The sequence below is a fragment of the Symphalangus syndactylus genome, chromosome 6 (genome assembly GCF_028878055.3).
Source record: "Symphalangus syndactylus isolate Jambi chromosome 6, NHGRI_mSymSyn1-v2.1_pri, whole genome shotgun sequence".
Taxonomy (NCBI): domain Eukaryota; kingdom Metazoa; phylum Chordata; class Mammalia; order Primates; family Hylobatidae; genus Symphalangus; species Symphalangus syndactylus.
The window spans coordinates 39,825,001-39,850,727 of record NC_072428.2 but is presented as its reverse complement, the minus strand read 5'-3'; the positions used below and the strand labels follow the sequence as shown (position 1 = coordinate 39,850,727).

General features: G+C 34.4%; 1 protein-coding gene across 34 annotated transcripts in view; it reads right to left on the bottom strand.

Annotated features, from left to right (window-relative positions):
* Positions 1–25,727, bottom strand: part of SOX6 (SRY-box transcription factor 6) — a 792,566-nt gene that overhangs the window by 380,719 nt on the left and 386,120 nt on the right. For 33 of the 34 annotated variants that reach the window (XM_055282275.2, XM_055282287.2, XM_055282273.2 and 30 more), the window contains one exon: positions 11,764–12,004. In XM_055282275.2, the coding sequence (XP_055138250.1) occupies positions 11,764–12,004 (241 nt within the window). The remainder of the gene's footprint in view (positions 1–11,763; positions 12,005–25,727) is intronic. The other variant, XM_063641947.1, reaches the window with a different exon arrangement.

Below are 25,727 nucleotides of genomic sequence, written 5' to 3'. Positions count from 1 at the left end.
AGTTTAAATCCCAGCTTTTCCACCTCTCATCCATATAAGCTCAGACAAGTTAGTTAACTTCTTTTTGCCTTAATTTCCTTGTCTGCAAAATGGCAATAATAATAGTGCAGTAAAGAATTTATCTCAGAGTTACGGGAATTAAGTGAATTAATAAAAATAGAACACTTAGAACAGTGTCATTACATAGTAAGTGATCATTAAATGGTGGTGGTTACAATTTCCTTGACAAGTGACTATTTGGCCTCTCCCTAAACACTTTCACTAATAGAGGATTTAGCAGCTCCCAAAGTGGTCCATTCCATTTTTGGAGGGTTGTCCAAAATTCTTCTTTACAGAAATATGAAACATTTTCCAATCTATATTTCTATTCCATGGAAACATTCAGAACGGCAGTTGTTCAATATATACTCACAGCTATTATAATACCCTTCTATCTTCATCTAGGGAAAATATCCCTTTTTCCTTCATTTCTTCTTCATAAAACACAGTTCGGCCAGTCTGAAGATTTTCCTCTGAGTGTGTTCCAATTGTTTCTCTCTATATATCTCTTAAAGAGTAGTGCCCTAAACTCAATATACTCAGTACTGTCTGAACAACAAGAATTAAGACATTAAGAATTCCTTAGAGATGTCATGTTTTAAAGATTTCATGCCATGTAAGCAGAGCTTTAAGGCAGACCTGATAGTGAACTTCCCAGCAATTAAATCAACATTCTATCAAGATTCAACTATCACAGTGGCTCATGCCTATAATCCCAGCACTTTAGGAGGCTGAGGCGGGCAAATCAGTTGAAGGCAGGAGTTCAAGACCAGCCTGGCCAACATGGTGAAACCCCGTCTCCACCAAAAATACAAAAAATTAGCCAGGCATGGTGGCACACACCTGTAATCCCAGCTACTCAGGAGAGGCTGAGGCAGGAGAATCACTTGAACCCAGAAGGCAGAGGTTCCAGTGAGTCAATATCAAACCACTGCACTCCAACCTGGGCAACAGAGCAAGACTCCATCTAAAACAAATAAACAAAGAAAAACAACATTCAACTATTGACTGGTTCATGTGCCTACCAACTCTAGACAGTTATTTTCATCTGGCAATTCATTAGTACTCAAACTACCATATACATGATACTCAATCTAAACAACAGTATTAAGCTAAGTCAAATTGGCTATCCCAATTTTAACCTTGAAACCAAGAAAGTTAGAAGTGTCAAGAGGCTTAGTCAATATAGTTCAAATCTTTCTTTTTCGAACTGAGGAAATTGAAGTCAGGAGATATAAAGTGACTTCCCTAAGGTCACACAGCAAATTAGGGCAGAGATGAACACAGGCTTTCTAGGAGGTAACTTGTGTTCTCTCTAAGGACCCCAGAGAAAAAAAAGAAAAAAAGGACCCCCTACCGAACAAAAAGAATGTCTTTTTGACAATTTATGGCACTGAGAAATAAAGGGAGTGATTATGCAGAAGTTGGAGATGTTGTACAAATTCTTTTTTTTTTTTTTTTTTTTTTTTGAGACGGAGTCTCGCTGTCGCCCAGGCTGGAGTGCAGTGGCGCAATCTCGGCTCACTGCAAGCTCCGCCTCCCGGGTTCACGCCATTCTCCTGCCTCAGCCTCTCCGAGTAGCTGGGACTACAGGCGTCCGCCACCACGCCCGGCTAATTTTTTGTATTTTTAGTAGAGACGGGGTTTCACTGTGGTCTCGATCTCCTGACCTCGTGATCCGCCCGCCTCGGCCTCCCAAAGTGCTGGGATTACAAGCGTGAGCCACCGCGCCCGGCCTTGTACAAATTCTTACACAGCACATTTCTATGCCTGGAGAGTTTCAAATGATTCCATAGAGCTCCTCTTAAGAGGTAACCACTTACTCCCGTGTCAGGTCAATCTTCCTCATGCTCTCCTCCTCTGCAGTTGTTTTCTTTTCATCCTCCTTTGAGTGACACCCATACTGTTTGTTGTTGTTTTTGTAATAAGCAAAGTAACTAGTGTGTTTTACACGAAAAGAAATAACTCACGGTATTCTCTTCATATCTCACAAATCCTAACATTAAAAAGTATCAGAGCCCAATCAAGGTTTGTCAAATCCATTTGTTCCTTAATAGAGATGCAACTCTATTGACAGTTAAGTCCTTTCAAGGCCCAGTTTGCCTAAAGAAGAGAGTCAAGAGAACAGATTGCTTTATGTGTCATACATACTCAGGGCCACTCTGTGAGCTCAACAATCTCTCTTCACTAGATCTTGCCCAGTAAAGCTCCTAAGTTTGAGGATTTCACTGAAAGAACCTTCAAACTTTCTTCTAATATGTTAAATTCATATGGTGGGCTACCAAGAAACTCTTTATAATTCAGACCATTTTAAATAATATCTCTAGCTCTCTTGTTTAAGGTCTTACAACTAGAACAAGTACAAAGAGACTAAAAATGATTCCTCAGGGGTTATGTTACTTATAAAACAATGATCTATCCATCCATGCATCCACCCACCTATCTCTACGTACATTTCCAGCAAAAGGGAAACGGGGCACAAAATGTCACCAATTTAACACAAGGCAGCAAATAAAAAGTCTAACTGCCATCAGGTCCTCACAATGTCTGGAAGCTGTGCATTCCTCTACCTGAATGCAACATACAACCTTGGACTGATGACTCAACTACAATCACAGAGCCCATATTTTCTCTCTGGAAAGAAAAACTTTTCTCTGAATTTTTATTTTCCCCTCTTAACTTCCAAATATCCAAAAACATAGATTCATTCCTTGACCTACTGTGTCATCCAAGAGAACAGTAGCCAAAAGGAAGGCCAAATTCTAACTTTACTGTTAATTTCAGAAAGCAAAAGAAATAAACTATAATCCAATTATATCTGAAACACATCAATGAGAGAACAAAAATGAGAGAATCATCTTTAGTAGAAGCATACCAGGTATGAAATAAATTAATATAACTGAAAGTCATATATTGACTCTAAACTCAAGAGCAAAAGTTTTCTGAATTCGTTCATGGATTACATTAGTTTAATCCTGGCTAACTCAGTGCTTATGCAAAAAATTATTACTCACCACTGGAACTGACCAAAAAATTGATAAATAAAAGCAATTATCATATAAATATTTGAATTATTCATTTCTCAGCAAATAAATCTCTTCTATTATACCACCATAATCTATCTGTGCTTGAATGAGGGCACACTTCCTCTCAGAATTTTGAGACATTTGAGAATATTGTTTTCTGAGTACTCTCAGTACACTGGGAGTAGAAACAAATCAGAGTTAAATTATAATGAAAGCAAAAGTTTACCAAATAATTTCCAATCATTTTATTAAATAACATTTTCCATTTTCCAGGGTGCTAATGAAACATAAAGAAGATAAATGAAATGCATAAATATTCATTTCTAATTTCAACATGATTGCAAAATTTTATTAGCAAAGGTTTGTAATTTATACTTTGGAATTTAGAATGTGGTTTACACAAAGATATATTATTGAACTCAATTTGCATCACCTAAAAAACAATGCCTAGGGGTCAAGAGAATGTAGTAAAGGTTAATATCATAAAAAATAAATATGTCATCACATTGAAAGCTGTATTAACAAAAGTAATAATAGCTTGAAGTTGCTCTTCTTTTATAAGGTTATGCTTCTCCTGGAAGGCAAGGAAACTTTTTTGCAGAGGACAATCAAACAGTGGGATAATTTCAGTATCAAGGTAATTAATGCATATTCATTATAGGTGTTCAAGAAAGATAAGATATATTTGTGGAGGGAACAGAGTAGGGTCTTTCCTGCTTGATGCAGGTGGTTTGACTGAATAACGAGAGACAGCCCTTTCAACCTCATCTTCAAACAAATGATGCAAGTAGGATTCATTATAATAAAGTTGCCTTTATGGAAAGCAACCCTCTCCAAATTAAAGAAGGTAGGCCTCAAGGTGTGCAGACACAATCCTGGGTTCCTCCTCCCAAAGTAATATGCTGCGTATCACAGTTGTCACCATCTTATTCCTGCTGATCTAGAAGGACTTTGAGATTAATATTTCATTCTAATCACAATAAGTTCAAATTAGTTATATAAACAACTGCACGCTATATAATATAAATATTATTTTCTACATGTTGTTTGGAAGCATTTTGAAAAAATGTGCAGATTTTGTTGTTCCAGTTATCATATTTCATTATAGTGATGTACCCAGAGGCTAGGCAAGAAAAAATTTTAGGAAGGATTTCTGTACAAGAAAATATATATTAATCAGAACCACCTATAGACTGAAACATGCTCATAGAGTTCTGCTTTAATCAGAAAATTATTAGTGTCCCGAGATTAGCTTCCATTGATTAACCCTGACCAATTTTAATAAAAGGTTTATTTTTTTTTTAAAAAAAAGCTACATTCAAATGACATTTGAATCCATTAAGAAAGATAAAAGCTGAGTAGAACAGTCCTGCTCAATCAGACGGTTCATGCTAGCCTAGATTATACTAGAATTTTTATTAGTAACCAAGTCTTATTTTAAATAATTATCAAAAAGCTACTTTTACTATGTGTGTAAATGCTGTAGACCCTAAGCTACACTTTGGTCATGTAGAAGCATTTGCATAGGGATAGTTGACAGGAAAAGTCAAACCATAGGAGCAGCCCTGGCAGTACTATGAGGTACACACTAGCAGTACATAGGTAAAGTAAATGAAAACAAAATATCCATCAAACATAGAAATAGCACATAAAACTGAGGCAAATTAGGAGAACGTTGGCTGACTCCAAGAAAAGATAATCCTTTTGAACATGCAGGAATGTTGCAAATTGTAAGTGGATGTCAGTGATAGAGTTCATTAAAGGGTTCATGTTATAGTCAGTGCACTACAAACCCTAGTCATTGGATCTTATACAGACTTAATGATTAAAATAAAAATAAACATGACATGTGACATCTCCTTAAAGACATTCTGAATACACAACTTTATTTCACTGAAAAAAAAAGATACAAATGTCCGATTTTCCTTGATCTGTCAAAATACAAAAGAAATGCAAAAAGTCTTTGCACAGATGTAGCAAAGTACTGGATTTTTATATTTTGGCAGGTGCTCAATACGCAGCCCACATAATCACATGTTAATGACTGGAGTGTGTTAATCAGCATGCATACCTGATTCCTTCTTGCCCAAGGGAGAAAAAAGCCAACTATTCCAGAGCATGTTAATGTCTCTACTTTTTTGTTTTTTGAGATGGAGGCTTGCTCTGTCGCCCAGGCTGGAGTGCAATGGCACGATGTCGGCTCACTGCAGCCTCCACCTCCCAGATTCAAGCAATTCTCCTGCTTCAGCCTTCTGAGTAGCTGGGACCACAGGCACGCACCATCACGTCTGGCTAATTTTTGTATTTTTAGTAGGGATGGGGTTTCACCATGTTGGCCAAGCTGGTCTCAAACTCCTGACCTCAAGTGATCCACCTGCCTTAGCCTCCCAAAGTGCTGGGATTACAGGCATGAGCCACCACGCCCAGCCTAACGTCTCTACTTTTGATGAAGATTTTAATAATATGCTAGGTAAGAAAGAAAATTTTTCCAAAAATTATCCTTAGAAAGGCATATTATATAATTAAGAATAATGAAAAAATAATTTATATTTCCATAAACATCGAAGTACTTCCAAGTATCATACCGTAACCCTTTGTTTAATTTAAACAATTTAGATTTGGGGAACTTTTAAAAATACATACTTTTTCTAAAGGACAGTGCACATTATCAGGGTGTAAAAATATAAAGGTAATCAATGTGTCAACACTAGACAACATTTGTCATCTATTTCACTACCCACAGCAAGAGCTTTGCCAGATTCCATGCAATAAAATGTTTTATTTTTTAGTTCAAATTCTAAATAAATTTCTGTCATTCAATTTCTGAAATAGGTTGAAAAAGAGATAGTACCGTATGCAAATATAGTTTCAAAGTTACAGGAACTGGGAAATCCCCCATAAGTCTTCCTAGAAAATACTATTCAGTGATTCAAGGTAAGGATGGCCATTTTCACCTGTTAACAGAAATCTAGGCTTGAACTTTACTGAAATTGAATGAATTTCCAAAATCCAAAAATGAGAGAAGTAGTAACTAAATGTCTCAAGAAGTCTAAACCTTACAGGTTTATGGACTTTTTTCCAGTGCTTCACAGGCCAATCAGGTATCACAAAGGTGTACATAAATCTTACCTTAGAACATATGACTATGACTATACACTAGTTAGGACCAAGTGAACCAGTGGGTTTCACTACACTTTCTAAAGTACAGTCCCAATAAAAGTGGGGAAATAAATTTCATTTCGGTGCTGCCTACTATCTTAAATGACAAAATCTTACAAAAAACTGGCAACAATTCAAGTTTTTAAAATCTTCCCTAAAATAATAAGATTAGAAATCTTCTCAAAGTCTGTCATAACAGCATGACTAAAGATTAGATCCTCACTAAAAATTCCTGGACTGTTATCATGTAATGACAATAGCTCCATTCCCAGAAATGGTACAAAGTCCACACCAGCAATTTTATGACTCCAAGTGAAAAACACAAAACACTCCAGAGTTGATTAGCAACTTCATGAGACTGAAAGCTAGAGAAGCAGAGAGTAGAAATTGTTTGTAAGCAAGAAGGTGTTTTCCCCAATAGTTATTTATTAAATATCTTAGCATGCCTACCATTATTTTCATTCAATTACAACAAAGGGCATTACTGACATCTTTTATTTAAGGTGGAAACTTATTTTAAAACTTTTCTGGAAGATAAAAACTCCCCTGGAGGAATTTAAGTAGGTTTCTAAAATAAGGAGTTCAGATATTCCGGGGCTGAGAGTCCACTATGGTTATTTCTACCTACTTAGACTAGTAGTTAAAAGCCACATGTATATTTTTGCCAAAATATATATCAATATAAGAATGTGTGTAAGTGTACACATGTACATAAGTTCCCACTTACAATCATCACATTTTGTATCTCATGAGAGTGTTGGTGCCTTACCTACATCTCCATGGCCTACCACAGAAGCCACCTACTAACAGTTGCTTCTTAGGCAAAAAGCTTGTCCCTCTCCTGGGCCCATTCTCTGGCCAAGAGCATTTCTACTCGCTTCCCTCCTCTCCTTGGTCTCACCAAACTCATTTCTTGTCATTCTTGACTATGTTTCTGCCCACATGTACATTACTTAAAACATTGTCTCCACCTTTTGTGTAAATTTTGTCTTCTTCAGAACCTCTGAGAACTCTTCAATGAATAACCTCCCTAACTGTCCACTCTTTAACTTATCATCAAACTCTCACCTGCACTACTGCAATGGTTTCCTAATCGGTGTCCCTGTTTCTGATGTTCTCTCTCACAGTCCACTCTCTACACAGCAGGCAATGTGATCTTTTAAAAACATAAATCAAATCATGTTACTCCCTTGCTTAAATTTTTCCAGTGGCTTCTACTTACACTTGAAAGAAAGTTTAAACACCTCCCTGTAGCCTATGAGACTCCATAATATCTGTAATCTGCCAGCCTCCCTGATTTCATTTCATACCATTCTCTCCCTCACCAGCCACTCTGTTGTTTTCTGTTTCTCAAACATACAAACTACAAGACTTCTGTACTTATTATACACTCTGACTGGGTGTCTTCCGCAAATCTTTGCACAGTGATTCTCTTTTTATTCCAATTTCAGCTCAAATGTCACCTCCTCAAAAATACCTTCCCCAGTCTTTTTAAAGGAGTAATTCTCTATCACATGTTCTTACTTAATTTTCTTCATAGTACTTATCATTGTCTGAAATTGTCTCACTCTATAAGACTTCTTTATTGTCTGCCATACTACTAGACTCTAAGTTCTATGATAACAGGGATCTTATCTACATTATTCACAAATTTGTCCATGTGCCTAGAACTTTAGTAGGTACTATATACTCAGGTATCCAGTGATGATAATAACTCCTTTCTAAATTATACTCTAAAGCAAAAGAAAAAAAAGTAAGGAAGGGAAGGCTCAAAATAACATGTATGTTGCAATTTATCTGTTTGATACAAGTAGCTATACATAATTTGCACCAAAAAATTGTATGTAATCTGCAGACAAGATCACCAACAATATATGTTTATCTGTCCTTTCTATAGTTGCAATCTAGCAGATAATCATTACACACAATATCATATACAAGTCATGAAACATTATCACAAAAATATTCCTCTCCATGCTGTACATTTTTCCATGAAAAAAATTATGCGAATGTATTCCAGCCTAATGAGTCAGTCCTAATGAGAACAAAAGCACATTTTAGTGGACAGTGTCAACATTCCTCTGCAAAAAAGGTATTGGTACACTGGGTGCCATGATGAAAGTGGTAGTGGTTGTGGATAGAGGATAGTGAATCTTATTTACACTAACTTTCCAACCTTCAAATGGCTCTCACTAATTAACATAACACATTAAATTTATAATTCAACAATTTGATGTCTATAAAATAGGTAATTATGATTAAAATCAGAATCTAAAACTTTTTATCTCAAACTGGTCCTCGAAATCCTATTTCTAAAATTTCTATTCTTCTTCTTTGCTTATGCCATCACAAATTATTTTTCTTGTTTGAACCTATGTGGTCTCATATTTTGTTGCAGTGTCACCTCAAAATAATCAGAATTTTTACATTTAAAGATTTTTTTTCTAATCAGGAAGTGGAAATTAGTAGAGCTTCTTTGCTTTGTCTTCACCTTCTCTGACAGAAAACTTCCTCTGTGGTCATGACATTTCAAAGTAAAACCCTTCCTGAACCCAGGAGATAAGAAACTTTTAGGGCTTGTTTCTAACAGTTCATGAATGAGGGCCATGAGGGCCATTACAGAAAGTAAATAACAATGGAAACTGTATAAGTGCTGAAAAAATTGTTGTTATTTTTTAGATTTTCTTTTAAATTTTATTTCTTCACAACTATTTTTTGTGACTCAATTATAAGTGCAGAATATGATCCATTAAAAAAACTACAGGTTTTACTTGATTTCATAAACATCTTTTTGACTTCGTATTTATTTTAAAGTAGAATGAGGTAAAATGTTTATTAAATTTTATATTAGCAGGGTCCTCCCACTCCAACACACACTCACACATATACACACACAATATATGTGGGTTTGCAGGTCTGCCCAGAAACTTAAAATCCTTCTATTGTTTTTTTTCCTGTAAAGAAAAATTGGTTAGTGACATGGTACTTACAGCATAAGTCATTACAGGTCTGATATTACAGTTGTTACAAAATATTGAATCTATCCAGTGAAAAAGAAGCACAAAGGGAATTTCCAAATGCAGCTGCTATTTCCCATTTGTTAAATCCTTTTATTACACCATATAAGTACACAGCTGGGAAATACTATAGAGTGGGAGTTTAAACAAAATATTTTGGCTTCTAGTCATTCGGAATACACAAAGGCTCCAGTGGAAAGCAATGTTTGACAGCAAAAGAAAGTGAAAGTTTGAAAACATGTCTAGCAAGTATGATTTCTTTTACATTAATATTTAACTTATTTGTACCATTAAACTATTTTATACTATCACAAACCACATTTAATATAAATTTGGTAAGAAAATTATTAATATATATTTTAAGACAAAATTTTAGATCATAAAAGTTTGAGAATAACCCACCAAAGTAACTTGGCACTTATCAAGACAGAAACAAAATTTTTCTAGGAAAAATAAGTATAGTGTTCTCAAAGAAATAAAATTTGAACTGTATTATTTCTTCTTCTACCCATATTTTCCAGTCCAATTCTTTTTATTTGTCTATGACTAGATTTGGCATAAAAGCCAAACTATATCTTAAACTCATCCTTTCTCTCTAGCCACTCTTCCTTTACACTAATCCAAGCCATTCATCTCTCACCTAAACTTCTGAAATAGACTCCCAGTGGGTCCTCCTTCTTTCACTCTTGTCTCTCTCCCATCCATTCATTATACCACAGCCAGAATTTATCTGTTTGAAATGTTTTTGAACACTTCAAACGTTTTCCATTGAACTTAGATCAAATCTCACATCCGTAATGTTATCTCCAAGGTCCTGTTTGATATAGCCCCTACCAATCTCTCCAACTATATCTTATGCTATATTGCATCCTTCGTCATAACTCTCCAGCGATGAAGGCTATCTTTTACTTTCTGAAATTAAGCAGTAACTTTCTCACTGCAAATACTTCATACATGCTGTTCCCTCTGCAGTTTTACTCTTTGTTCCACTCTACCTGGTTAGTTCTTACCATCCTTGGCTCAGTGAGGGCATTCCTAACCATCTATTCTAAATTAGGTTTGCCCCATTACGTTCTCACATAGCATTCTGTTCTTTCTCCTCATACATAGCAAACATCACATTTTAATTATATATTTGTGTATATATTTATTTAATTTCTATTCCCTCTCCCAGACTATAAACTCCATGAAGGCATGCATCATGTCTGCTTTGTTCACCACTATATAGTCAGCACCTAATAGAATGCTTGGCACATAGATGGTACTCAATAAATATTTGTTGAAATAAAAATGAAACATCACTCCATTATCTTGCCAATAAGCAAGTGGCAGTGACTGGATATCTATTTCACCTTGGAGGTGTTAAAATGAACAACTTAAGCTCAATCAGAAAAACAGACTTGCTTTATTACCTTCTTCCTACTCAAGAAAAATAAATCTTCCAGTGGATCGAACTGTACAATTTTGATCCCTTTCAAAACTAAAATTAGTCTAGAAACTACCTTTCAATCCTCTGCTTCTCACCTACTGCTTCAGAGCACTGGCTGTGTCTGCAAAAAAAAGAAAAATGTCTGCCTTCATAAATTATTGAATTAAGTCTCTGAGACATTAAGCATCAAATAAGAATTTAAATATGTGTTATTAGTAGTAAAGGCATTGTAAATATTACCTTATTTTTGTTAAGAAATAAAAATTTTCTCAGTGCCCACTTAAAATAATTTTCATTAACTTAATTTTTGTTAGTCAAAATTTAAGAAATACAAAATGGGGTTTAAAACTTCTAATCTAATAAAATATATTAAGATTTGAATCTCTTCTAGATGCTAAAAAAATTGAATATTTTTGCTTTGAACTAGATAATTAATGTCACTGACTATGGTTTCTGTTCTGATGGTTAGAGATGGAATTTAACATGGGAAAGCTGGCTAATACACTGCATGTATTTGATGTTGTTTCTACTTTTCGAGAAAACTCCTGTAGTCTGATTGACTGATTCTCATGAGGTTTGCATGCCCTTTTGAAATTAATATATAGGCACATAAGTGAGAAAAGCTTTATTATAAATCAAGAATGACCATTAAAAGTGATAAATACCTGCATTTTCTCATTGAAGGTGTATTCAACATATGACCTCATTCACACAGACGTATTTGCTTAATTAAATTTTTCAATATTAATATATAAGCATACTTTATTTGATCATACCTATTTTATGATATTACCAAGTTAACCACCTTAAATTCATGGATTCATAGAATAAGATAACCAATCCCCCCACAAAAATCAATCAATAAAATATATTATTGGCACATTGACCTAATAATAAACATATATACAATAAATCACAAACCATTTTTCAAGTTTTTTGAGTTATTAGTATCTTAGTAATATGTACCTGGTAGTTGTTTCATGATCTAAACAAAAATAACTCTAAGGTCATCTATTTCCCTAAAATATCTATTTATAATGAGGACATTCTAAGGAATGCATTTAGTGGCAGTGGTCAGATTTTAAAGGCTCACCATTCTTTGCTGAGATGACAGAACGCTGTCCCAGTCAGCATCTTGTTGAATGGTATTGACAAGTGTTGGTAGCTCCTCAGAGTGAGGTTTGTTGTGCATTATGGGGTGCAGAGGCAGATGGGAGGCCACATGTTGATCACTGCCATCTTCCTTTTCCCTTGAGGTTAAATCCTGGGTCATGGCATCCTCTCCATCAGCTGCACAGGCAAATGGAGAGGTGGCTTGCTTGGAAGACATTCTTCTGCAGAAGGAAAACAGAATGGATTAAAAATGGCTGTCAATAACAAAACATAAACCAACCCTTGTATTTGGCTAGTTCAGGAAAAAAGGAAAGGTATTTAACTTTAGAGATATTTGTGGTCCACTCTAAACCCCGGAAAAAGAACTCCTAGATTATGTGTCCTTCTTTCCCTCTTTGCTTTTAACTCAGAAAACCTCTTCCCAGTAATTACTGCATATTTTCTCTCTTACAATCTATTAATGATTTTTTTACAGAGTAAGTTTTCATAATGGACAGGGTGTGTATGTGTATAATTTTCCTCCTAGTTTTCTTAACTAGATTATAAGCTTCTTGAGAGTATTTAGGATGATAGTTAGCAATGGAAAAAAATGAATGAATGAACTGGCAAATGAGTCAGTTTGCAAGATGATTTGAAAGCACAAATATCCAACTTTCTCCTATGGTTTATGTAGGAGCAAAAGAAGTATACGTAGGAAAATATAATCAGGAGAGTAAATAATTCATAATTAAAGTCCTAAATAAATCTGATCCTGACTTCTTTGTTTACACTTTGTATTATTAGGGCTGGGCCTAACACTACTTAGTGCCATCTAAAGCTTTTTAAAAGACCTTTAAAATGAGTCAATTGTTGTAACTTAACTTTTAAGTGACATATTGATTGAGTGGCTGATACTGTTAGATTAGTTTTAGGGCAATTTTGTAGCATTTGAATTGAGTATCTGAAATAGCTATACCTCTATTTTATATTAGGAAGTACATACAAGATTCAAAGCATTTACCATGAAAATAGTAAAATGCCTACTGTGCATAATATTTAAAACCTCCAAATACAATACTGAACATTCATTTATATGCCCACAAATAAACATCGACTACACTCTGCATGACAAGGTCTCCATTCTGTGCTCTTATATAAAATCAGAAAACCATGATTATTAAATAGAATTTCAAAATGTTTAGACTATCATTTTATCAGAATGAATTTCTTGGCAAAATGGTTAGAAAATAAAACCACTGAAAGTGTGTAACTTAACAGAAGAGAGAATTGAGCATTTTTTCTAAAACTTTACATTGTTTTTAGTTTATTACATCTTTAGCTCTAAAACTGCTGTGTAATGAAAGGAATAAAATCTCCACCTTAATTGCTATTTAACATTAATTGATTTCATACCATTTTTTAAAAAATGCACAAATCAGTTAACATAGGAAACCACATGAGCATTTTTCAAATTAGCAAATCATTAACTTGCTAGTACTGTTTCTACAGACAAATAAATACTGATTAAAGGGTCTAGAAATCTGAGATTAACAGTTAAATTTACAAATCTGTCACATGCTTTCATGAATATTGCAGTGAAGGAAATATCAAGTGCAAAGAAAAATAATTAAGTTAATTCCAATTTAAACAGCAGTTTTTATGTAGCAGCCCATGTTTCACATAGGATTTAACAGCTAATGCTAAATTTCTCCCAATTAATGAGGGGGCTCAGATTTAGTATCCTACAGTGAAAAAAATTAATATAAGATCAGCTAATCTAATTATGCACAGTTCTAAATAAAAGTATTACAGGCTTTTGAAGTGCTTTGAAACATAAATGCTGATACCAATTTTTAATAATCATTCTACAAATAACAAAAATTGTATCTATTAAATTTAATACTAGAAAATAAAATAGGGGAAAGGGAATGCAAAAGAATGCCTATAATTTCTTTGAGAAGAAATGAATTAAATGTTCTAAAGAGTGCTATATCAATAAATCAGATATATTCTTGATCAATTTATATCAATAATAACAAATGAACAAACATATACATGATTATGAAAAATGGTAGCCAATGGATGCTTCTTAGTATAAGAGAATTACTGTATGGCTTACTTTACCGGCCCCATAATTACTATTAGTAAAACCAGGCAAATTATAACTGTTCTGCAAGTTTATCAAGAGCTTGCCACAAACAAGAGTGATTTCCTATTTCAGATAGTGACAATATCAATAATCATTCACATTAAAAACAAAAGAATGAATGTACTTCTGCTTTTTAAAATAGTTAAATACAACTGAAAGTCATGATCCAAAAATCAGAGTGACTTTAGTTCCCTCAACAAACATCCTCTTATTATAAAGTGAATTGGCTCCTTCCAATAGCAATGTCTATGATTTTTGCTTTAGCTTAAATTAATCATGACAAAACTCAAAATGAAAACAGTCTCTTAAGAATAATTTCAACTATAAACTGCACCAGTGAACAATAGTGCACAATCCTAATTAAATACAACTCTGCAGCTGTAAAAATAGACTAAATCTATGAGTTGAGTTTAAAGGATGGTTTGTTAGAATATTTTCTTAAGGAAGGCTGGGTCCTCAGTCTTAATCAGCCAATAAATTATTTCCTGCAATTACATTAAATAGAAAATTATCTTCAAATGGGGAGTATTAATTGAAAATCAAAATTCAGAGGGAAGTTTAGAAATTACACGCTGAATACAATTAGTGAGGAAAGGCTTCACCTCTACTTCATCAACAGTCTTCTGGTGATTCCTCCAGTGGCCATTCAGGAATGCTACCTATTTATAACATCTCACAATTTGTCTTTTATTTTGCACCTACAAATACATATGTGTATCAAGGTTGCAAACAAAACACAAGCTGCCAAAAAAAAGCAATATTAAATCTGAGTGTTCATCCTCAGTTCACACTATCGTTAGAGGAAAAGGAGACAGGGGAGGTAGGACAACAATGGTTAACAATCAAGAAAAACACACCCAATTTTGAAATCCCTTTCCTTAGCAAAGGAATTAACATTTTTTTGTTCCAAAAATATTTTTCCAAATCATATAATTTCTCGTTTTTACTTTATTATAGTTCTCAAATGCATTGCTAGTGGAGAAAAAGATGGGTTTTGTTTTTAGCAAGGTATTTCCTTGAGCATTTCCTTTTGGTAGAATTGTTGGGGTTTTTTTGTTTACATCTTTTTTTTACATTTGGTTTTGTTGTTGATTTTTGTTTTGGGTGGCAGTTTTGAGTTTTGTTATAAAATGTGCACAAATTGTTTTTAATGCAGAGTTTATTAAATAAACTTTAGATTTGCTGATTATTAGATCTGATTCACTGATTTTTTGCATAATTACTTTATTAAATAATCCTGATGACATCTCATTCATTTCTTTAGCTTTCCCCTTTAAAACATTTTACTCAACCAACCAAACTGTATTCTAGAAGCTTCAATGACACTTGACTTTTGGTAATGCCTTTACTATAACCACTGTACCATAGTTACTCTCCTTTAGAAACTCATAAATCAAATATACCCATGTTTCAGTGTTTTAAAATGTCATGTGGAATGCTTACATTTATTTTAATGCTCAGTCAGTAATTTTCCATTGCAAAAATTTTCATCCCCAACATATTAAAACAGCACCTTACTTTAGCTGCTGCCTTATACAACTAATAAGCAAAAGAAAATCAAAATCCTTGTGGAAATGGTCAATTTCGATGTGACTTTACTTTGTTTTATTTTTGCACTATTATAACTTAAAAATCATTCAAATGAATTGTTTTTTTAATTTGTATTAAAAAAAAATCTCCCTAGTTATACCCCCTGAAAACAGGGGTTTATAATGGAAGTGCTGACACAACCCTAACTAAAGCAGCGCAAATGTTGCCGCTATAATACACAAAATCAAGTTCTATTATTCTAAACTATCCTCGCTCATGGGATTTTTCTTTACTGTGCTCCCAGCCAAACTGCTGAAGCATGAAAAATTTAAATGCAATCAAATGCGCCCAATTCTACTTTACTAGAACAAGTGTCTACAGTGGTACAATCTTAAAAGGAGATGCAACAGATTTGTTTGGTGTTTTTTTTAACTGTTTATTTATAATACAGTGCATTGGAGATAAAATAAAAGAGGAAATTACACTCACATGGTACCAGTGTATTGACTACACAGAGTACATTATAATCAGAGAGAAAAACTACATTGTCAACTTATCACATTGGTTAAACAAGATGGTTTTCTAGGGCATAACTATTATCAAGTAAAACCTTCAAAGAGAACTATATATCTTTGGGACACATAAAACTAAATTCCCATCATATGTTCCCTGAGTTTGAAATGTCTCTGCCCAACAATCAAGTGAACTCCCAGGATGCCAGGCCATTGGGAAGAACTTTGGGCTTAGGACTTTTGGAAATGAGATTGCTGGAGATAAAGCCTCCAGTTACTGAGAATGTTCTCTAGGAAGTCAGTAGGAACACCTCTAGAAAGGTGATAATTATTTTACTCCAAAACACCAGTACAAAGTCTGAATGTTTGGGCTATTACAAACTTACTCAGACAGTAAATTTATTTTCTGTTCTGCAACAATAAATCAAAATTAGTTGGTCCAAGACTTTATAAAATAATGAGAATGCTGGATACGTGCACATTAAGTCCTCTATCTCAGAATATCATATTTTCTAGAACTTTTCTGATTTGACATTATTCTTTAAAAACAGTTATTTTTATATGTTTAAAGTCAGGATTATTTTTAAACAACTTCAAACTTTTAAACTTTCTCATAAGGCATAATCACTCAAAATTACATTTTTTAAATTATAGCTTTAAAAGTATCCATCTTTCAAAACTGTCATTTTAAGCTTACATAATTATCAAAAAGAGCCACTGAATTCATCATAGCAATATATTTAACTGGATTTTTGAAAATATTTCCATTATTTTTATGATTATTATCAAATGGCATTCACTTTCCAGGTGAGTTACATTTATTCAAAAGAAGTCCTTTTTTTAACATAAAGCAACATTTTAAGAGTTGTTCTACTTATTTAAAAAAATTAAAACTTCAGGCCAACATTCACATTTGTTTTTGCAGCTTAGCCCCAGGCTACCAAGGTAGACTCATCTCAGTCAGATAATTCACTGTTAATATAATGCTGTACTTGAGCTGATATTGAGAAATAAACAACTAATTTTCCAAAAATATAACGCAGTGCCTCTCATCTTAAGGAACATGAGTAACAGATATGTTTAGTTGCCAAAATGCACAATACCCAGGAACCTCTACAAAGGAGACCAGTCCACCCAGCCTAGGGCAAAGAATGATTTTAAAACCCTGTTCTTCTGTCTCTAATTTCCACATTCAAGGATCTTGGGGAAGGGAGGATGGCATGGTACACCCTAATTCTAGACATTAAAATGAAGACATTCCTTTTAAAACACTCCTCAATTCATTCCAGTAAAGTCGGAGGGTGCTTACTAATTATTTGTATTACTTTATACAACACTGCCACCTCATCTCCCCCAATCCACCTCCAAACTTTCCTCTGCTTCTGCCAGATTTTTCTTTTTCTTCCATCTATTTAACAAGTAATTAAGAAAATTCAGGTGAAAAGAAGGTAACTATTTTCAGAATTAGCTTGGAAAGTTATAAACCTATCTTCTAGAGTTTGTAGCAGCACTTTCAGAACAGATATGGTAACACATGAGGACAATACCTAATAGAAGAAAACTCGCTGATTTGAATTAGCTGTCAAATCAATGGAGATGAGGTAAATGAAATACATTTGAAGCCCTTGAAGTATGTCTAAGAAAGTGCATAAATTAATGGATTCTGACTTTTCTAAGGGTCCAATTTTTCACAGCAAAGCACCAAAATTGTCTCCAAAGGCCTTCTGAGCTTCTTACAAAACAAGAACTACCTGGAACAGATTCTTCTTAAGTCATCAAAGTTTGTGTTTCTAGAGTTTATATTTAGCTGACAATATTGCTGTCACTTTATGTAGCTTAAGACTGTTCTTTGGACTAGAGCTCATATGTCTTGGAATGCTTTGACTCATGAATTGTTTCTCCTGATAATGTTACATCACGTAACTACCTCTGTCTAATTGGTTAGTATCTGCTGGAAGAGACAGGCAGCCAGCCTAACGACTGGCCTGCTGACTGACTGCCTATGGAAAACCTATAATTATTAAGTGTCCCTGAGTATCTGGTTTCTTCCTGGGATCAAAACAACTTGACTTCATGTAACCTCTATCTATACTTTTTGCTTGATATAAATAATATGGTTTTCTCACAGTTTATCTACCAGTAACTTTTTGGAATTTTTGCTTTGGAAAGCCAGGCCCAGATTTTATAAATAAATTCAGTGACTTAACAATAAGAGTAAAACCTAACAATGGCTACTATAAATATACACTAACAGAGGATTTTAATCTAGCACAATGACTTTATAGCTCAACGAAAGGCCTCTGTGTGGCTGGAGTGAAAGAAAGCTGTCTAAAATAATAGCAGAATGAATTTATTTAAGTTCATTACTTTGAATCTCCTCTTCATATAAAATGAGAACTACAGTTTTTTAAGTGAATAAACAGACATCTCTCTGTCAGTGTGAAACTGGCCCATTAATATGGAAGCCCAAGTACAGGATATCTTATCCAATTATATTAATAAAAATCATAAACCAGAACAATAACTTCTCAGAGACAAACTGCAGGAAATTGTCACTTTATACTTTTCCATTCTTAACTCGAATTTCCCTCTTCAATATTTCCAGAAAAAAAGAGAAAAATGAATATTGATACTATATAGATTGTTTCAAAATATGAAAATTCACACAAACACTGAACAACTTTATACAAAGAAGCTCATCTCTGAGGTTCTCCTTTAGCTAAATAAGGCAATCTACCAAGTCCACTCTTTCAAGTGATGAAATAAGGTATAAATTTCGGTTCCTATTCAAAGAAAGACAAGAAGAAGAGAAAGAAGAGGGAGGGAGGAAGGGAGTGAGAGTAGAGCGGGAGGGGAAGGGGAGGGGGAAAGAGGGGAGAAGGTAAAAGGGGAGGAGAAAAACAACCATGGCTTTGCAGTTCATTTTCAGTTTGTCTACTTAATGAAAACCTCATTGTACAAGCCTGAAAACCATTTCCAGCAGGCAAAGTATTTCTGATTCAGCAGAGGTTACACAAGCATCAAAGCAGTTAAATATAGGTGCCAAGCTGCATTGCCAGGAGTTCTTAGTACTGTGAGTTAGTGTTACCTGACAGCTTAGTGAATATAAAATTACTTGTTTCTCCAATTGAAGACAATCAAATTGTCACCTTCCATTGTAATAATGCACAACTAGTGATCAGCAAAGTGCAAACATAATTACCATGAAGAAAACAAAAAATCAAATCTAAATCTCTCAACAGAGTAAACACATCTATCTGCTTCCCCAAAAAAGGAGTGCATTTTAATCCTGAAGACTATGATGCAATCTTCATGTTATTTAATAATAAGATGTATTCATCTTAAATTAAATAAAAATGAAAAACAAGAAATACTAATTCATAAAAAGTGACTACAAATATTAATAAGAGCACTACAACTTTCCAGACATTTCCAAGCACAAAGGCCTACAAATTATATCACTGCCATTTGAACCCATATCATTAAAGGGTATGTCAGTGCATTTTCCATTATAAAAACTTTGTTTTTAGAGATGTCTTTCCAGCCTAGCAACCTTCCTGAAGGTTGAAAAGGACAGGCAGGATCCAACCTCAAAAGCTTTTGTCTTAATTTTTCTTTAACAGAGAGTTATGCTTCATTTTTGTCTTCTAAAGTAGCTTATATTTTTGATGTTGAAAATTCATCTCATGAAGTGATTTAATATCTCTACACAAGTTTAGAAAAATAACCAAGCATAGGACACATCCACAACTGTTTTTGAGACACTCAGCATCTGGAATTCTCATCCAAATTTGGTGACCATATTGGCTCACTACCAAAGTGATCCCAGTAACCTGAAGCTAAATTAGTATTAAAGGACTGAAAATTTGACATGGTTCTCCCACACTCCGAAGATTCCTAAGATACAAATTAAAATGAATATAATTAATATAGATAATGCTCCAAACAAACTGCATTTTTAAAGCTCTCTTAGAAAAGTGATTTTATTTCATAACTAACTCAAGATTTAAGACATTCAAATTTATATCATTCCTTCCGATACAGCAAAAACTCTAATCATTCTCAAAATACTCTAAATATAGGGGCTTTTTCCATCAATAATGTCATTTTTATCAGAAAATATGTCCTATAGCTAGGCTGGGTGTGGTGGTTCATGCCTGTAATCCTATCACTTTGGGAGGCTAAGGCAGGTGGATCACTTGAGGTCAGGAGTTTGAGACCAGCCTGGCCAACAAGGTGAAGTCCTGTCTCTACTAAGACTATGAAAATTAGCCAGCCATGGCGGTGTGTGCCTATAATCCAAGCTCTGCAGGAAGTTGAGGCAGGAAAATTGCTTGAACCTGGGAGGTGGAGGTTGCAGTGAGCCAAGAGCATGCCACTGCACTCTAGCCTGGGTGACAGAGCAAGGCTCTGTTAAAAAAAAAAAAAAAGAAGAAGAGAAAGGAAAAGACAAGAAAGAGAGGGAGGGAGGGAGGAAGGAAGGAAGGAAGGAAGGAAGGATGGAAGGAAGGAAGGAAGGAAGGGAAGGAAGGGAAAGCAAGCAAGAAAGAAAATATTTCCTACATCTAATGCCTGATATGCCTGATGTTCCATTTTTACCATATGCCTGATATGCCATTTTACCAATATTTCCTACAGCTAATGCCTGATATTTCCATTTTAACCATTTCATTTTTGAAATATTTCCTATAGCTAATGCCTGATATGCCTAATATTCCATTCCAATTTTAGAACAGATAATTCTGTTCTAAATGACATCATTTATGATCATTTAACACAAAAATAGACCAGTTTAGCAAAAAAAAAAGGGGGGGGGAGGCACTGACTACACCAAGGTGACAGTGAAATGAATAGAGGCTCATCAAGAGCATAGGCTCTCCCGAGCTTGAATCTTAGAATACAAACCCAGACATCAGAATAATGCTTTCATCTGATATCAGTCTCAACTGGTGTTCCTCAATCTTGCATTGTGTTCCTCGTTCTCCATTCCTCTATTTTATTACAAAGGAGTAGAGGAAGGAATGAGATGAAGACATTGGTTGAACATCGGTGGCTAAATCAGAAGGAAAGCAAGGATAGCAAGAAACAGGAGAAAGGGGAAGTCCAATCTCTAGCTGCACGTTTTATTTTGATTTGAGATAACCTTAACATCATTAAGAGAAGTGTCTGGATGTAAGAAATAAGACGGTTTTAGAAAAACATCTTTTTCCTTGCTCTTAGAACTTTCAAATAATATAATACAATTTTTTCCAAGAGACACTTCTTATAAGCTCAGCACAATAAAAACCTCCCAGGCAAAGGGGATTGCAAACAGTATTTCCCAAACTTCGATGATCAGTAATTTAATCAATTCCTGAAATTATACTCCTACAGAGTATTTATTACAATATAGTAAAATAAAAAGTATCAACAAAAGGAAGAAAACGAAACTTCTTGTCAGAGAATGTCTTTCAGACCCTGGGAGATAAATGCTTACATAGCATAAGCTTATGGTAAATGGGAAAAAGGAGAACTCATTAAAATATTTCGTTTAATTAAAAAACAAGTTTATTCTGTATATTTCATGAGGACAGGGATCATCTATCTTGTTCATTGCTGGATCCCCAGTGCCCAGCACAGTGTACAACACATCGTAGACAATCAATAGATGGGAAAGAGGGAGGAAAAGGCAGAGAGGGAGAGATAGGCAAATAGCTTATTGTTTTAAATTAAAGTGAATAGATAATCACAGAAAATACCACTCCATGTTAATACTGCCAATCTAAACATTATTATTTCTCTATACTCTTTTTATCAAGCATCTCATTAAGTCGTGAGATTATTATATCCATATCCCCAACACTAAACTCTCTCATCTCCCAGAAATCCAACAGTCCTCAAATGACTGTGAAGTATTTATATCAAGATATGCTCTGCAATTTCATATTAAACACCTTAAAACTAGATTCATCACTATTTTCCTCAACACCTCCCCTCATTCATCCACACCCAGAAGAGTACCACTGTCAGAATCATCAAGGTTCAAAACATGAACACTCTATCCACCTCCTCATTTTTATCCTTGCTTCTCAATGCCAGCCAGTCATGAAGCTCCATCAGCTATTCCTTAACGTTTCTTATGCTCATCTCTCTTACCATACTTATAATCACCTTAGCACAGGGCTTTTTCACACCTCATATCTAAACTCTTACAACAGACCCTAAACTACTTTCTCTATTTCAGTATCTCCTCCACTAAATCAATCTTACAGCTGCTCCCTTCATCAGGCCACTCTCCTGATCAAAAAACATCAGTGGCTCTCCCCTAATGACAAAATAAAGTCCAAACTCCTGATCCTGGCACTCGAGGCCCTCCATCCAGATACAACCAATCTTTATAAATGTATCTTCACCAGTCAAACTTCACTTATTGTTGCCTCCTAGCCTTTGCTATGCCTGTCTCTCCCTATTTTCCTCACTTTCCTTTCTTATTGTTAGGAAACCAACTGAGACTATTCCAGGTAACTATGATCTACCCCTCTTCTAAACACCTCTAATAAGATCTCTGAGAAATTATTTTTTATATTACTCATTCAACACTTAATGGATATTACCTCACATAATCTTTTAAAAATGTTTAATATCATTATATTTTCTAAGTAACCCCAACCGCATTACAAACTTCTCAAGGGTGAGAACAAAATCCTATCTTTCTCTGCATTCCCACAATACCTAGAACAATGTTTTGTGAAAAGAAACACTCAGTAAATACTTCCCAATTATTTAAATATTATTAAATTAATAGACAGAAATAAATTTAGGGTATTATCTTCAACCAGAAAAAAGTAGCCAAGAAAAAGGACTTAAACTGGTTTCTGGGGGGTGTCTCCTCTTTGCACACACTCTGGACAATAAATTCATCTCATATTTTAAAAGTTCTGCATATTCCCTGGCAAAGAAAGCCTCCCAAAATGATCAATTTATGTTGTCAGAAACATAAAAAAAGATGGATAAATGAATGAACCAGTGGACAGATGATGGATGGATGGATGGATGGATGGATGTTGAAGAGATGGTTGAAAAGATACATAGATAATTTTTACTAGATGTTTAGAAAGTACCAGGTAGGCACTGTGCTAAGCACTGCTACATGTATTATTTCATTTAGTTCTCAGAGCAACTCTAGAAGTTAAATAATGTCATTATCCTTGTTTACTGATAAGAAAGCCAAGGCACAAAACTGTTTGTTAAAACAATAAAAAATGAAAACTTGCTTAAGGTCATACCTAGTAAATACAGAGGGCAAAATTTCAACTCAGGTTGGTCTAATGCCAAGGCAGATGCTATTACAATTAAAAGTGTCTGAAATCTAAATTAAATAAATTATTAACTATTTTCAATTATTATCTGAATTATTCTTTACTAATTTATACCATTCCTGTAGAATTTTATTTTGAATATTCTGGTTAGATATTCTAAATACTCATTTAATCAGAGCTTAGTAAAACGATTTGCTACCTTTTTCTTTTCTGTCTGCTTCTAGAGTTTGAGATATTTAACTACTAGTTAACAACTTTAAAAAAGAAAGAGAAACATAGAGCAGGTAATTCTCTAACCAATCCATTTAACTCTCATTCTGGGCAATTTGACAACAAAATTGGTTAAGGAAGTAGTTAAAGCTACTGACACACAAGGCTGAGAGGTTCACTGTAGTTTTTACACAGTAATTTTCTAACAAATATTTGTTGGTTGTTAACTATCCATGCTTTTCCTAGCATGCTATTTCTGGTTAGCCTAGATGATCAACATTTAATTATATTCCTACATAGACAATTATGAAATAAAATAAGAATGTCACTGCCCATTTATTTCAAGGCCCAGAGAAATATGAGATCCAATTTCTATCTTCCATCTCTGACCAGCGAAACCACACCAGCTATATCAGACACAACTGGAGCTGCCTCACTACAAAAGTCGGTGTTGAGAACAGCCTTGAGAGAAAACAAGATGAGGAGCTTGAACAATATGTATTTAACACACTACCCGTCTAGAGTTGATTTCAGGGAATGCAGAGTAATTTAGATACCCTCTTAAAATATGACTACTATATAACATTACATATATCCTAACTTCTGAGGAAAAGAAATAGAAAAGCCTCTCATACGAGGACATGAATTTTTATAAATTATAATTGTCTGTGAAAGCTGAAGAAAGGTTTTTACCACCAACCCAAATTTCCACTTTTTTTATACACACCAAACAGTCTGGTTTCGCTATCTTGTATTTCTCCCTCTGTACTTCCACCACCTCCTCCCTTTCTTATAGCTATTTGCTTTAAATTTCTCACTTGCATTTGCTGGAATTATCATAAACAGCTCCAGGAGAATATGAGAATCCAATTGTTTCCATGAATCATTGCACAGAATTGTTTGAGTTATCATTATAAAAGACAAGTATGACTACCCGCTGTCTTGCATACTTAAGGGATTCTTTACCAAGTACATATTTGCACATCTACCAAGGTACAGAATTTCTGGATTTCCCAAGATATGGTGTTAGTTATAGGAAAGAATCCTGCATTATTTATCTGGTCCTGTTCTTTCTTCTCATATAACCACCACCTCCACCTCACGATTTCCCAAAATTGAGTAGTCCCCTCAAAAATGTTTACATTTATCATGCCTAATCTACCAGCTTTTTAGATTTCTTCAAAAGTAATTCTTTATTTGTATCCATGGTGCCTAGAACTGGAAAACTGCTTGCTACCAGTCTTACCAGGATCTATTGCCAGAAGGAAAAGTACAGTATAATGGAAAGGTTTAGAGGAAGGACTTAAATCTCATTTACTATATCTGTGAACTTGAGAAGTTATTTAACTCTCTGAGTCTCTATGTACCCATCTATAAAATTAGGGACAATACATCTTCCTTGAAATGTTGTTGTGAAGAGATTAATTTGATATATGTGCAAATACCTGGTATTTGGTAGTTATGAAACAAATACTAACTTTCTTTAAAGAAAACTTGACAGAAAAATGGTTTGACTCAAACAAAAACAAATAAAAGTCCTTAAAGAAAAAGATTCTGAATTTTTACACATCACAATAAATAAAAATTCCAGGGAATACAAGTTTTCCAGTCCCAATATGCTCGTGACCCAGTGCTGAGTGAACTAATGACGAGAACCATGCCAAGAATATAAAAACCACAAGGTAAAAATATATTCTTACTGTTTCCCAAAAGGGGTATGGACAGGAGGGAATTACTTTCTACACAGGAAAGACCAAAGCCTACAGCATCTGCTGCTGATAACTGTATTCCTAAGGACAATAGAGTCCTGAGCTGTAGGTGCCTATTCAAACCACCTATTATTAACCTCTTTCCTCGATTTTCAACTAAAACGGTCCAAGTATTTGGAGACTGTAACCCATTTGCTCAGAATTAATTTTTAAACAGAAGCAGCCTTGCAGTATACTAAAATTGCTACCAGAGCTTAAATTAACTTGACAATAAATAAAAAGTCTGAGCTACCCTATCCTATGAAATACATGAATACCTTTCAAAGCCTGATTATTTGCTTGTCTATTTAAAAAACTATTGCCCTGATGCATCAGTGCTCCCTGGCCCAACACTAAATTTTCCAAAATGTTACTTGTTTCACACAATTTTTTTTTATTTCTAAATCAGGTCCAAAATCAAGTTGCTACTAGTGTGCTAAAGAACCCCAGCACATTTTCATGAGCTGATTGAAAGCAGCTTACCTTAAAATTCTCCTCTCACAATACACTTTAGAAAA